The 14638-nt window shown below is 37.0% G+C and overlaps 1 protein-coding gene across 1 annotated transcript in view; it reads left to right on the top strand.

The window, feature by feature from the left end:
* The window catches only part of ASPH (aspartate beta-hydroxylase), a 182423-nt gene that overhangs the window by 24114 nt on the left and 143671 nt on the right, over nucleotides 1-14638 (top strand). The window contains 1 exon segment of the mRNA NM_001375359.1: nucleotides 12373-12465. Within this exon segment, the coding sequence (NP_001362288.1) occupies nucleotides 12373-12465 (93 nt within the window).

Here is a 14638-nt window from a genome sequence, read left to right as displayed (position 1 = left end):
GAGAGAGAGGCAGAGACACAGGCAGAGGGAGAAGCAGGCTCCATGCACCGGGAGCCCGACGTGGGATTCGATCCCGGGTCTCCAGGATCACGCCCTGGGCCAAAGGCAGGCGCCAAACCGCTGCGCCACCCAGGGATCCCCCAGCTTTAGTTTTTATATCCCTGTGGTTTTTCTTGTTCACATGTAAATATTTATATCCTTTAAAGGCAGGGGCAAGGGAGAAGTGCATGGTTTTTTTTATATAAACTTAAAATATTCTTTTGTGTTTAAGTGCTTAGCATATTGTTTTTAGTTTGTTTTTTGGTAAAACATTAACAGGTGAGACTTGACAATGTGACTTGCAGGGTTTTGTGATTTGTATTTTAATTTTAAGATTAGGGAATTTTAATGTTTTAACTTTGTATCCCATCTGAATAATTCCCAGCAGGAGAACTATTTTTACCATTTTATTCTTAATGTCAATAATTAAGAAATAAATGACCAATAAAGTATAATTTATACTTGATCTGGAGAGGCGAATCAAAAATTAAAAATTTAGTATTGTAAAATATTACAAGATCTGACTGCACAAGCGCTCTTGCAATGCCATTATCTGTGTCTACAGATATTATCTACATTATCTACAAACAGCACTGAAGTAGGTGAGGATTCGGACGGATGATTCTTTATGAATGCTATTGCATATTTTTTATAAGGTTTTAATAAGATTTTCAGGAAGAACTGAGTAATAATTTGAGCTCTGTGAATTTTACATGATTTTAATGGGCATGAACATCTCTTTCACAATTTATTAAAGAAGTCTTTCATTTTCTTTGTTTCTGCTTAAATGCTATGTAATACAATAAACATCTTGCTTCTCTTAGGATTTTCTAATGAGAGCAAGAAGGTAAAATTCAAAGCTTTTGCTAGCGGCTTTATTAAACTTTATGTAAAATGGATTGAAAGCAGGGTCGGTCTCACACAAGATTTGGAATTACCTGTATGTTCCATTTAGTTGCTCTCTTGCCTATGAGCATGGATGGACAACATGTTGGCTTGAGTGGCTCTACATAAATTAACAGGAAAACATATTTAAAGGAATACTGATTTCATAATATTGAATATAAGCAGACAAGAATGTCTGCTTGTCATTTTAAGCACTATAGATAATGAATTTAATATTTCATACTCATGGACATTGTTCTTTTTCTTACTTAGCTAAGAAAATTAAATGGTATTTACTTTTTCATCTATGCATTGTATTTGTTTTCAAGGCTTATAAGCACAAATATATTAAGGACATAATTTTTGCCAGAACTGAAAGTTTTTAAATTATCTTTGGATACTTGCAAATTTTGGAATTTTTTCCTTAATATTGCCAGTGTTCCTTTAATTATGTCTTTATAATTGTGAAATGTGAGTTGTTAACACTGTGTAAAGTTTATGTATGGACTCATTTTAATAATATTGCATGTTGGCCTTATTTTAAAACAAGTCACAATCTATTTCAAGCTGGAGAAATATGATGGCAAGTTTCTGGCATTTCTTTGGTAGCTGATACTTTGTAGAGGTTTTGCATCTGGTTTTAGCCAATGTAAAACTAGGGGATGAAAGTCCCATTCTGAATGAACATTTCATGTGTGTGGAGAGATAAAGACCATATATTTAACACTAAGTTACTGTCCTGTGAATTAAGAGATGCTTTCAATAAACTTTTTTTCCTTTGATTGGAAAACCTGAAAGTTAAAGAACTCACTAAAGAAGAGCTCAAGAAGGAAAAAGAGAAAACGGAATCAAGGAAGGAGAATAAGAACGAAGAGAGAAGAAAGGGGAAGAAAGAAAAAGAGGATGAGCGGAAGGATAAGAAAATTGCTGATGCAGATATATCCAGGAAAGAATCTCCAAAGGGTAAAAAGGACAGAGAGAAGGAGAATGTGGGCCTAGACAAAAGTGCTAAAGCCAAGGAAAGTAGGAAAAAGTCAACAAATGTAAAGGATGCTTCTAGTAAAACGGCATCCAGAGACAAAGATGACACAAAGGAAGGTAAAACCTCTAGCAAACACACACACTCAGCGAAGGGAAATAACCAGAAGAGGAAGAACTGAAAGCTCTAATACCATCATCCCAGGAAATGGTAATGTTCCTCATCACAATTTACTGCTATAGGGCAGAAAAAATATAGTATCGCTCTGGTCGGGGAAGGTATGTCAAATAGCCATTGAGTGTATTTATTGGTGCTCAGTATGTAAAGGGTTTGAAATTTTAGATACACTGTCTCATGCCTCTCAGTTTAAAAGATGAAGCTTGTAAAAACCATGTAATAAAAATGTGATATAATAGCTTCTGTTTTTATTAATTTATTGATCATGTATCCAGATAAATGTATATACATGTAATATGAATTGTAATGTACTTATTAATCAATGGAATACTTTCACCAGGGTTAAATGTTAAGATTTTCCGTAGTGTGTATATGCAGAATGCCGTTCCAGTATGACAGATGGTTAGGTGACAGAGGTTTTCTTCTTTCTCCCTTTATGTGACCTTTGTCGTCTTTTCTCCTTTCCCTTCCTGCTTCCTTGCTTCCCTTTCTTCTTCACCTGGCTGTCTCCCTCTCCCCTTCTCTCTTCTTCCTCATCCTCTCTCCCCCTTCTTCAGGTTCTTCCCTGGATTCTCCTTTTCCTTCTCCCTCTCGTCCCCTACTAGGTCTCCCCTCCCCAGTCTTATTGGCTCTTTTATACCTCCTCCTTCTTCTGTCTGTGCCTCCTGGCTACCCACCCCCCTCAAGAGCCTGCTCCTCCTCCCAACTTGCTTTGGCCACTCAGTGAATATTTTGTGTTTCTTGTGTGCTACACACACTGTTCTGAGAACTCTGGATACAGTCATGCATAAAAGAAAGAATTTGTCTTAGAAGAAGAGTTTTAGAACACTTTTATTGATATCTTCACAGATTCAGATGAGTTACAAAAGACTAAGTATTTCAAATTAGGATATACTTTAATCTTTTATCACACAATTTTCCCATTATTTTGGTGGAGTGGCATATATTTTTCATATTTGTATGTATTATGGTTTACCATTTCTAAGGAGCTTGAAATTTGAGATCTAACTAGAGATCAGAACTCAATCAGAAAACATGTAATAAAATGAAATTTCAATAAGAATACATTTCTATTAATGGTTTGTGCTGTCCTGTGCTTGAAGTCTTACATCTCTAATTGTGACTGTTGGTGAGATTCAGTTATGAATTGGAGAAGAGTGGCCTGATTTGTTATAACAAAATCAAAAGTGCTACCACAAAGGTTTTATTTTTAAAAAATAATTCTTCAGGGGCACCTGGGTGGCACAGTTGGTTAGGGATCCGACTCTTGGTTTTGGCTCAGATCATGATCTCAAGGTCATGAGATCAAGCGCCAGGTAGGCTCCACACTCAGTGGTGTCTGGTTCGGATTTCTTTCTCCCTCTCCCTCTGCCCCTTCCCACCGTGTGCTTTCTCTCTCCCCCTCAAGTGAATAAATAAATCTTAAAAAATCTTCAGCTTTTCTGTGAAGAGCTTAAAAACGTAGGATTTGGCCTAATTGAAGTTATTTCAAATCAGAAATAAGCATTAAGCGCCAGTGTTTCTAAAAGTATTGTGCACCATTTTCTTATGTGCTTGCACCTTTTCTGCTTAAAATCAAGCACTTGAACATTTGACAAGAATTCCAGATGACAAGAATTTCACAGCAAAGGGAAATCCTAGAGAATACTTAGTCTAGCTAATCCAGTCTCGTTATTTTCTTTTTCAAAAACTATAGCCCAAAGAAATTGTAACATTTTAACTTGGGGTTTCCTGTGTCGACTAGTCAGGGTTTTGTTGTTTTAATAATTACTGGAACATTGTAAACCACAAAGGGAATTTTATGGCTCATTTGATTGGCAGATACAGGGGCTTTAGGTGAATAGATCCCAAATAAAGACCTGTCATCAGAGCTGTGTTTCTTCCTACTCTCAAGTCTTGGCTCTGTTGATGCTTTTCCTTGACTTTATTCTATATGGAATTGTTACCACATCATGAAGTAGATGGCCCTCAGCAAGCCCCAGACACATCTTTCTATTTGAGTATTCCTAGTGCAAAGAGCCAGTTTTCTGGAATGGCTCTGGGAGAAAAGTCCCTAGGAGAATTGCAACCAGATTGCTTAGGCCTGGTGACCATTTGTGATCATTCTTGTGGTTGGGGATGGGTAAGTCCACTGGCCTGTCTCCTGTGCACAAAGCTTTGGGTGGGAGTTGGAATGGGTCCCGCTAAAACCATATGAAATGTTTCCCGCAGGGAAAAGGGTGTCAGGGCAGAGAAGAGGGAGGCTCTAACTAAGCACTGAACAGAACAAGAAGCAAAACAGATACAATACACGTAGAAGTTACAATATCTTACAAAATATATCCTGATGTTAGATCTTGCTGTTGAGATTTTTTTAATTGATCTTTTTAATGATTGATTTTTTAAATTTATGTACCAAATTTTAAGTTATTTTTTCTATAGGTTTTTTTTTTTTTTCCTTGAAGAAGCGCTGATAATTATATTTGCATTTACTGAGGACATTCTAATAGTTTCTACCTTGGCTTTTAAGGGACAAAAGTGATGTGGGATAAAATATATAAATGCTAAATTCTAAGAAAATGAGGGAAAAAACATCTTAGAATAACCTAATCAGCAAAAGCACAGTCACATTTTCTATTGCTCTTTGGTAAAGCAGTTGGAAATACTTCTGTCGTAGTTTTCCTTCGACTATCAGCTCAAGCATTAAATTGAAACATCTCTACTAAAAGCATTTAAATAGATTTCAAGAGCTCTTACGAACTATTTTCTTTTCCTCCTTTTTTCTTTCCTTCCCTTTTTCCTCAGTAAATAAAAGGGTTCAGCTGAATTTATTGAAGCTGAGGTCACACTTCATCTAATTGCATTGGCATTTACTATTCAACTAAAAACTTAGTGTGGGAGAAACTTTGCTCATGATTAATAGTTTATAACTGTGCTTGCCCTCTGAGTTTTACTCACTTTTGCATTCAGAGTGTAGTAATTTCTATTTTCTCCTGCTTCATATTGTTATCTAAGAATAATTAAAACCAGAAAGTTTATTGCCCTTTTTAAAAAGTCATCTAAAAGCAGGAATAAAAATTTCCTAATACAAAGTAATTAGGAGTCAGAAGTCCCGAAATGCAAAAATAAGTTTGTCATATCACAAACAAAATTTTTCTTTAAGATACACTATGAGATGATACTTCAGATTTTTAAAAAATGACATTACTGGCATAATTTTCCTTACCTTTTTTATGATAGTATTTCACCTGAGTAGCAGGGTCACTGTAAAGATAAAGATGGTCTGTTTTATGAACATATCAGTTTTTCTAAGAATCTTTTTTTATTGTTTAAAATTTAGATGAGTTTTTTTTTGAAAAACTATCATTTTCTACATTTGTTGTGATGTGTCAGGTCTGTTTCATTTATCAAGGGCTTTGTGTGTGAATTTTAGTTCTTGATAACATCATTTGTAATAACCTGTTTGAAATCTTACTACTTTTTTTTATAAGATTTTTACTTGTGGGATATTTGCATTGTGTATAAGCATTTTTCTCAACATTTCATGGTAAGGAGAGAGAATGATAAATTGATATAAATCTGTCAGCATGAATGTTTGACCCAGGAGGATTCATCCAATAAGTAATTGGTTCATAGAAAATATTTTATAGTGTTATGACCTGCGTAGTATACAACTCTTACATTCAGAGGTTCTCAATCTGATTATTTGGATAACAAGGACTCCCTATATATATTTCATTTAAAAAAAAAAACAGGTAAACATCATACACAGGTCTGATTTTTAATTTTAAATGTTTTAACTGTAGTGTCATTTTCTGTGAAATGGGTCTGGTGACTTAAGCTGCATCTCCTGGCTTGGGTTCCTTTCTTCTTTGTCCTCCACTATTCCTTCTCCTGGAATAACTCTCCATTGGTAACAATTCTCTAAATTGATAACTTGGATTATTTCACTATAAAAGGCATCTTGGAAATGCCAGTGTTCCTCATTTGTAAATTAAGATGATACATTTCCTTCATGTGGCTGTGAGAACTAGCTGGTGTTTGGATATGCATAAAGAGCTGGCACATTGTTCATTTCCCCCCTGTTCTATCTAAAGAGAAAGTTTTCATTCTTAAGAAACCGAAGGGTGGGTGTTATAGAGCCGATCTGTGTTTTTCTCATGGAAATCTTGGGGGTTTTTTTGTTTTTTGTTTGTTTGTTTGGTTTTTTGTTTTTTGTTTTTAAATCTTGTTTGAGGTCATCTGAAAAGATCCTCAGGAACAGTCTTCAGCCTCAGGTCCTTCCTCCTCTGTTGGCCTGAAGATAAAACCACAGGACCTAGATGTTTATTACCAGTTTGAATATCAATTTTACATAGAAACCAATTTTCATAAAAGCTTCAATATTGTAAGCCCTACAAAGCAGAAAGTCATCTATTCTCCTTTTCTTTGTTCTCATTTCATACCTCATTTGGTTTCACTTTATGTGTATTTATCACTCTGCATTAGCATCTGTATATCATAGAGTTGTCATTTATTTCTTCCTTGCCTCAGACATCACCTCTCTTGTATATCCTAAGAGATTAGAGGAAGACATACACTTAAAGCTTTTGTGTTATTTTTGGTATGGTATATCTGTGGGCTGCGTCATCTCTATTTTGCATTTATTGATCCATTCATCAAATATTTTGAGTATCTGCAGCATACCAGGCTGTACTAGGCACTGGAGATAGAAGTGACAAGGTGACTGCAGTCCCTACAGTGAAATGTAACGAAATAAACAAGGGGTTGAGGAAGAAAATAATGAACCGGAGCCATCTATTACCGGCACTGCCCACTCTTCCGCTCTGCCTACAATGTGTTCCAGCTCATGTGGTGGGCTACCTTCCACCTCTGCTGCAGATCCAGCTGAGTCATCATGTCTACATAGACATTTTCTCCGATCCTCCCAGGTGGTGGGTCTGTGTGTCTTCCATTTATCATGCTCATCACTTTGCTTCCTTTCCTGGATATTTGCCGGACTGTGATTTATGTCAGTACCTGTCATAGCAGCAGAGAATAATAGGCACTCAATATATGTTTACTGAATGATGAACATATAAAACACAGATCATTTAAAAATATTTCAGATCTGTATATGCTATTGAGTAATATTAAAAAGAAGAAAACAATCTTTAAAGAAGGAAGCAGGTGTTTCTGCAGTTTTGCAGTATGCTATAACCACCTTGGAGGCTGCCGATAGCTGTGTTCATGTCGTATGTGTGGAGGGAAAGTGGTAAATTTGTTTTTTTTTTAGAAGAATTGAAGGGAAAAATTAATTTGTGGAAAAGATGTATGTACTTAATTTAATAATCAAATATAAATGTACATTTAATAATTCTTGAAACCCTTCTAAGGAGATAATTTTATCCCCTTTCCAACTTGTGGAAGGCAAAGCGGACTTCAGTGGTAATGTGTTCAAGATGGGATTCAGATGGAATTCACTGGCAGCCCTCCTGGTTCACAAACCTGAGCTCCTGTACACCATCTCATGTTGCAGATGTTCAGACAAGTCCACTGCATTCTAGTCTTTGTGGAGACCCTTCAGTGGTCCTGAAACCCGGGCTCTTAGCAACCCTTTTGGCAGTTTTACTCTTCCTGCAATCTGTCTCTCTTGGGTCGTGTGAAGATGCTTTGCATCTGGAATGGCTCTTACTATATATCATGGGGCAGCTCTTTTAATTCTGGCAGAACTTTGACAGGGCTGCAGTTGAGATATCTGCTAGGATCTGTATTTGCTGATGATACAAGCAAGGAGCAACAGTGAGGGTTAGTGTGGTCAATCAGTGTGTGCATCTTTCTGTTTTATTGATTTTCTGGAATATTTTTCAAGTTCATGTACCTGTTAGGGTTATTCTTGGGGTATATTGATTTATACTGTTAGACTACTTGCATTTGAAGCAGCAGCAGTCCTGAGCTCTTCCCTTTTGAATAACAGCAGCTGGAGTAACCTGGGGAGGTAAGATCAAAATTTTCTTCCATCTGTGCACTACCAAATCAGTAAGCCAAAGATTGATAAACCAGTTTTTTTTTTTAAGATTTTATTTATTCATGAGAGACAGAGAGAGAGGCAGAGATATTGGCAGAGGGAGAAGCAGGTTCCCTGTGAGGAGCAGGATATAGGACTTGATCCTAGGACCCCTGGGATCACGATCTGACCTGAAGGCAGCCGCTCAACCATTCATTGAGCCACCCAGGCACACCAATAAGCCAGTTTTTGAAAATGTTTTGGCTCTTATGGGCTAAGTACATGAAGTCCTACTTGTAGTTCTTTCCCAGATTTTGTCGAGGAAGTGGTGTGTGTAGAATTCTTATAAAAAATGAATCCTTTATTTCTAGTCAGAGGGAATAGCTCCATGATCCAGTAGCCCCAGGACCTCTCTGTTTCTCATGCCCTTACTCCTTTTTTCTAGCTGCTTCTGTCACCTGGTTCTTCCTCACTCCCAGCACTTTGCTCTTGCCCTTGTCCCAGAGCAGCTGAGGAATTTGTACTTGCTGGCCCAGAGCCTTACCTGGAGCATTCTTCCCCAGTGCAAGTTATAGGGCCCCATCCCTGGTTTCCTTCAGGAATCTGTTCACATTTCATCAGTGAGACCTTTCTTCATCAGTTCACTGTAGATAGCCTGTCCTCTTTCCCTGATGGCCAGGCTCTCCCTGTCCCATATCTTCCCCATTTAGTATACACTAAATATTTCATGTTTCTTATTTTTTAAGTTGTTCCTTCCCTGTGAGAGGTAGGGTTTTTCCGTGTTCATTTTCCGTAGAGCAGTGCCTTGCATTGGTAGATGCTTAATAGTTGCTGAGTGAATGAATGCCATATGCAATTTAGTAAGTTTTAAATTGCTACATGTAGATGGGAAGAAAATACCTGTGTTTCCCATTGCTGTCAGGTATAGTGGGGTAGCAGTGAAAGAAGTAAGCTAATATTGGACTAAAGTGACTGTGTCAGATAATCAAGTTTGCTGTATGAATGGTTGACTTAAAAAGTGTTCATATCACTTTTTTATAACTTCTTCCATTTTTAATTAAAATGGTAGGAAAAATTATATGGTTATTAAATGCAGACATTTTTAAAATTTCCTAATTTTTCTGATGTGCCCAAAGAACTAAAAGCAAGGTATGTTTTAAGACAATTAATTGATTTTTCAAATCATGCAAGGGCTGTTGTGATTGACTTTCATTCAACGCTAGATAATTACTTTCAGGCATTGTGGTTATCCTGTTACTTTTGCTAGTTTAGGAATGGAAGTGGTTTCTGGATTTAACTCTTAAAGGTGAAAGAATTGCTGAAAGCTTCTGCTTCCAGCAAAGACTTCCAAGTCTAAGAGAAGCAGAGCAAAAGGTGATTCTTTGCTTCTGGACATTCTCTGGTCCAAAAGGAGCTTGCAGCGGGGGGGGGGGGGGGGGGGGGGGGGAGCCCCGGGGGGAGGGGGAGCCCCAGGGCGGGGGAGCCCCAGTTGTCAGCATGAGGGTGAAGCTACTGCTGAGAGCAAGCCCGCCCATCTCTGCACTCCTTGTGAGATTAGCCAATAAATTTCCTTTTCACTTGAGTGTAAGTTGGTGTTTTGTTGCATGTAGCCCCAGGAACATCAAGACTGATGACATTAGTTTCATAATGTAATTTTGAATATTTTCAGTGCTCCCTCTTTGCCATTTGTACCTTATAATAAATCCAATCTGAAAGCCTTTCCCTTGATGACTAATTGACCTTATGTGTATTTTTTTGTGTAATTCTTACTTTTGCCTTAAAATCTTATATGAGACCTGGATTTACCACTCTTTCCTGAGGAACACTTTATTCATGGACTAAAGTAGATTTGGGTGGCAGTATATACTTTCCCAACACATCACAATGAAAACTTATAAAGGTCTAATTCTTCCATATAGCTTATCAGACTAATAAGAATTAGTCTTGAATGTGGTGTTTTGTGTGTGTGTGTATGTGTTTAATTTTCAAAGTTAATAGGGATCTAGGGGAGGAGATGTGTTAATATGATCTCCAACTTCTTTGAGGTTTACAATATCGTTTATTTTTTGTGACTATTTAACCTCTGGAAAATAGCTGTGCCCAGGTTTCAATAAATTTACAATTCAACTGCACTTTGGACAGAAAAGAAAAGTGCTCAGTACTTTCTCTCGTTATATGCTTTTGCTTTCTCCTCTGGTTTTACAATTTCAATTTTAGAGACAAATGACTCCAGCTGATACAGAGAAAGCTGACAGTGAGGAGAACCATATGTCTAAATATTGGTATGCTAGTAGTTGTCAAGCACTTCTCACATCAAAAATTGTTTTCAAATGAAACTTCTCGAAATCTAATAAGAATGGGATTTTCAGGGAGTTTAAATCTTTATTGTTTGATGGGGAAATATTTCACTGCTTATTGAACCCGTGGAGCACAATTTGAAAACCTGCTACATAGAGGATTAGTGAAGAATGACTCTGTAAGTTTTCATCCAAACTGAGATATTTTTGAGGAAGAAATACGATTCCAACACACAGAAACTGGGACTGCCCCAGGCAAATGAGGCCCAGAGCTCTGTAGTGGTGGATGCTGGAGCATAGATCTGAATCTCTTTGGTAATAGTCACAAGAAACTGATATGAGTCCCTTTTCCCACCTTTACAGCCGTTAGCTTCTCTCTTACAGCTAAGGAGCACTGGTCCTACAGAGGATCTCAGCAGCCACTGAATCCAGCAGAGTAACCATATCATTGGGTGTGTTCAGCCCTTGAGCAAGTGTTTACTGGGTACCTGTTATGTGCCAGGCGTTTTCTGAGGTGCTGAGAGTTCAAAGATCCATGAAACAATTCAGAAAGTTTACCCTGTTCATTCAGCAGAACGTAGCAATGCATAGTTTCATACCCGTTCTGTTAACAATCGAGAGGCTCAAGAATGGATTCAGTAAATGGGAAGGAGCATGGAAGTTTTCAGGCCTGAATTTGGAATTTGAAATGTAATAGGTTTTATTAATAAAGCCTTCATCTCTACCTGTCACCCCCTGAGATCGAACTACGTTTTGGATCCGTGGTTGTGTATTATCCCTTTGGAATCTCATTATAGTTAGAAGTCACTATATAGTTAGGAATAGAACACAGCTGTGTCCATTGGTGTTTGTTTTAATAGTATTAGGTTTTTTATGTAAATGGTGTGGAAGATAAGTAACTAAATATAAGTGATGAGGTAGGATCCTGTGTATCTCTGTGTCACTCTTTCTGGGATTGGGGAGAAGATTGGAATGTGTTTTTGCCAATGAAAGAAGAATGAAGGGGGAACAGTCAGGAAAAATATAAACAATCAAAGAGAAGTAAAAGACGTGGGGAATTTTGCAGATACGATAGCATATGTATGTTAAGAATGATATGAAGTGCTGAGGAGTAGAAAAATGCTTCTCGATTCTATTTTGACCTTTCCACTGTAGGCTACTGACATGCCCTGCACAACACATCTCTAGTAACACTTGTTGGTACAAGATTCTCGCTGGGGGTAGTAAAGAGCCAGGGGTTGGTGAATGGAACCCACAGACTCTGGAACCAAGTTAATCTTTCTGAAACAGTTGTATTTAGTTGAGGATGTATTTTAATGTTCTTCATATAAAACATCAAAGAAATAATTTAGTCTACTAGATTTTTAGACTAATTTTGACTTTAAAATCAGCTTTCATGTTCAGTTACTCTAGATGTTTTATAGTCCTTAAGACATTAAAAAACAACAAACCACACCTTCGTTTTCATGTCTTTTAGCTCTTTATAGAACAGTATGATCATAAGTGGTATCTTTAGAAGATTATAACTAGTTACGTATGATTTGTTCTCATTTTTAACTATACTTTTCAAGAAGAACAAGTAATTATATATCAATCAAAATATGGCATGCAAACAAAATTCAGGTGTATCTTAGTTGTTTTACTGCTGGATTCAGAGCTCAAGCAGCAATTAATTAATCACTTCTGAACACGGGCCTGACCTCATACTGAACTTCTTTTGGCAAGTTCAGGCATGACTCTATTTTAGAGATTTGGGAACGTTTAGGCAATGATTTTTTTTTTTATCTTATTGTTTTTAAGTGAAAGGTTAACTTAGGTAAAAAGATGTTCAAGGCCCACGTGAAGTTACAGAGCAACCGGTTTTCCTAGTTCAGTTTTTAAGCACATCCACATTTTCATGTAATATGAAGTCTTGGAAACTGAATTCCTTGCACAATTGATGAAGTATTCAAGCATATTGTTTTTCCTGGTTTAATATGTCAAAAAAAGAAAGAAGAAAACTTAAGTTAACTTTGTGAATAAAAATGCAGGCCTTAAAGAAAGATCTGCTTCAAAGCCAACAGTCCCACCGGAAGAAGCTGAGCCATACCCTTGGCTGGAGGAGCAGGTTATTGAGGATTCAGGTAAGCTCTCCTGACTTCTGGCTGGAGCCTCTGCCTACCAGCTATCCAATTTGCAGTTTCCAGAATCATGTTTTACCCATAATTTGTCATGATGTTTATAGAATATTTAACTTAAAATAATTAGTATTTAATATATTTAATATTTAAAGTATTTTTTTCTTCTGAGATTTTGGAGTGAACTTACGTGTTTTCTAGTAAAACTACACAGGATAATTTTAATTTCTGAGCTCAAGAATCAAGGGCACAGAGGAGATGATGGTGCAGTTAGGAACATCGTGAACTAAATGCGAGGTTTTTGGACTCCAGTTCCAGAACCTCTTGCAGTGAAAGTACAGTTAGATATGTACGCTAGTATTGTCATCGTCTGTTCCACTAACAGAGGAGACTTACTGGGCTCCCAGTCTTTTTAGTACAAAAGTCTCCTTTCTATATCAGAGACTTCCCACACCTCCACAGGATGCTGAAGGAGGCCTGTTCTGTATCCACATAAACTCAGATGAATTCCACTATCTCCTTAGTCACCCAAGGCCCTGTGACCCACAGAAGGAAAACTCCTAAAATCGGTGAATAAATTGGCAAATAAAATCTGCATCTATTACTCTCACTTCCTGTTTGTACTGTGATATTTATTGCAAAGTATTATTCAGTTGCTGCACATTTTTTCATTTACCAAATCACTCTCCAAAATTTGGTTTCATTTTGCCACCTATTGGAAGTGTTTGGTATGACACTACATATTTACTGGCAATGAAAGTACTTTGGCTGATTTTATTATCACTGTATGAATAATATTTGATTTTATTTTCTCCCTTTTAAGATCAATATGCTGCTTGGATTTTTTTTATTTGCTTGAAATATAATCCCAGGATTTACTGTCTCCCTTCTGTTCCTTTAGAATACCATAACTCTGGAGCAAAAGAGCTTTTTTTATTTTTTTAAGTTTTGTAATTTAAATGCATATTTGGATTTAGCGTCTCAAACACTGCACTAAATAAATTTATCCTTGAGAAATCTTTTTTTCAACCTAATACCTACTCTGAAATGTGCCATTTGCTCCTGCTCTCCTTTTTCTGTTTTGTTTTGTTAATACTACTACACATTAACTGATAACTTGTCCTTCTAAATCCAACAGTTCATTATCAACTCAGATCCTTTTTAACTTCTTGGCAATAGCTGGTTTAGTTTAAATGTTGCCTTTTCAGCCCTTCTCTTATCTAGGAGTTTGGCTTCTTCATCTTCTCTACCTATTCTACAAACCTAGGTACAATATCTCTTCATTCCAACACAATAAAATAAGCCCCCTCTTGGTCCCTACAGTACTTTCTATTTGCCCTCCAGTTCCTGTCCTGGTACTAGCCAGATTTTTGAAAAAAGAATCTACAGTTGCTTTCTTTGCCTTATTTTTCAGTCAGTTTTTAACTCATTGCAATCTAGCTTCTGCCTCTACTAATCTTACTCAGAGGAAAGGAGGAACATCACAGATTCGTGGAAAGATGAAACAGTATAGTGGACTTACCAAATTCAAAGCCAGTGCTGGTAGCAGGTGATTCTGGAGAGACATGTGAGGGCTAGATGGTGGAGGGCTTATTCTGTTGTAAGGAGCTTAGATTTTCATCTGTTTGGGCAGAGGAAGCCATTAAAGGGTTAAGCAGAGGAGCAGCATGCCATCCACTTCAGTTACTAATATTAGATTCTCTATGGATGGTGCTGTCAGCAGTCGTAAAACTAGGAATTGCTTAGGAAGCTGTCATGGGTATTGTGAGAGATGAGGAGGGAAGAATGGAGATTGGCAGGCTCTTCTGTAATTATATGCAAATATATATAAAAATGGTTTGTGACATACAAACATCTGTAAAAATAGAAGGCACTTTTTGTGCTTCAGGAATGGTTTTTTTAATGTGATTGGCCTTAACATGTTCTTAAACTTTTTTCCTACCTGAAGTTCAAATGAACTTACTCTGCTTTTATCATTGAGGATTGTAGTCAGTGTAACTAACTGATGTCATTGGCATTATTTCATGTGACAGCATTCAGGATACTAAGTCTAGCATTACTTCAATGTACTGAACATGGATGTTTGTTAAACAGAAAATTTATCATTTTGTCAATGTCATTGTAGCTTCCTGTTTGTTTTGTGATGTTGCAACAAACCTGCTAAGCTGATAAACACCGC

This window comes from Canis lupus, chromosome 29 (assembly GCF_011100685.1).
Source record: "Canis lupus familiaris isolate Mischka breed German Shepherd chromosome 29, alternate assembly UU_Cfam_GSD_1.0, whole genome shotgun sequence".
Classification (NCBI taxonomy): Eukaryota; Metazoa; Chordata; class Mammalia; order Carnivora; family Canidae; genus Canis; species Canis lupus.
Note: the sequence above shows the minus strand (reverse complement) of the source record. Positions and strands in the feature narration are given on the sequence as shown.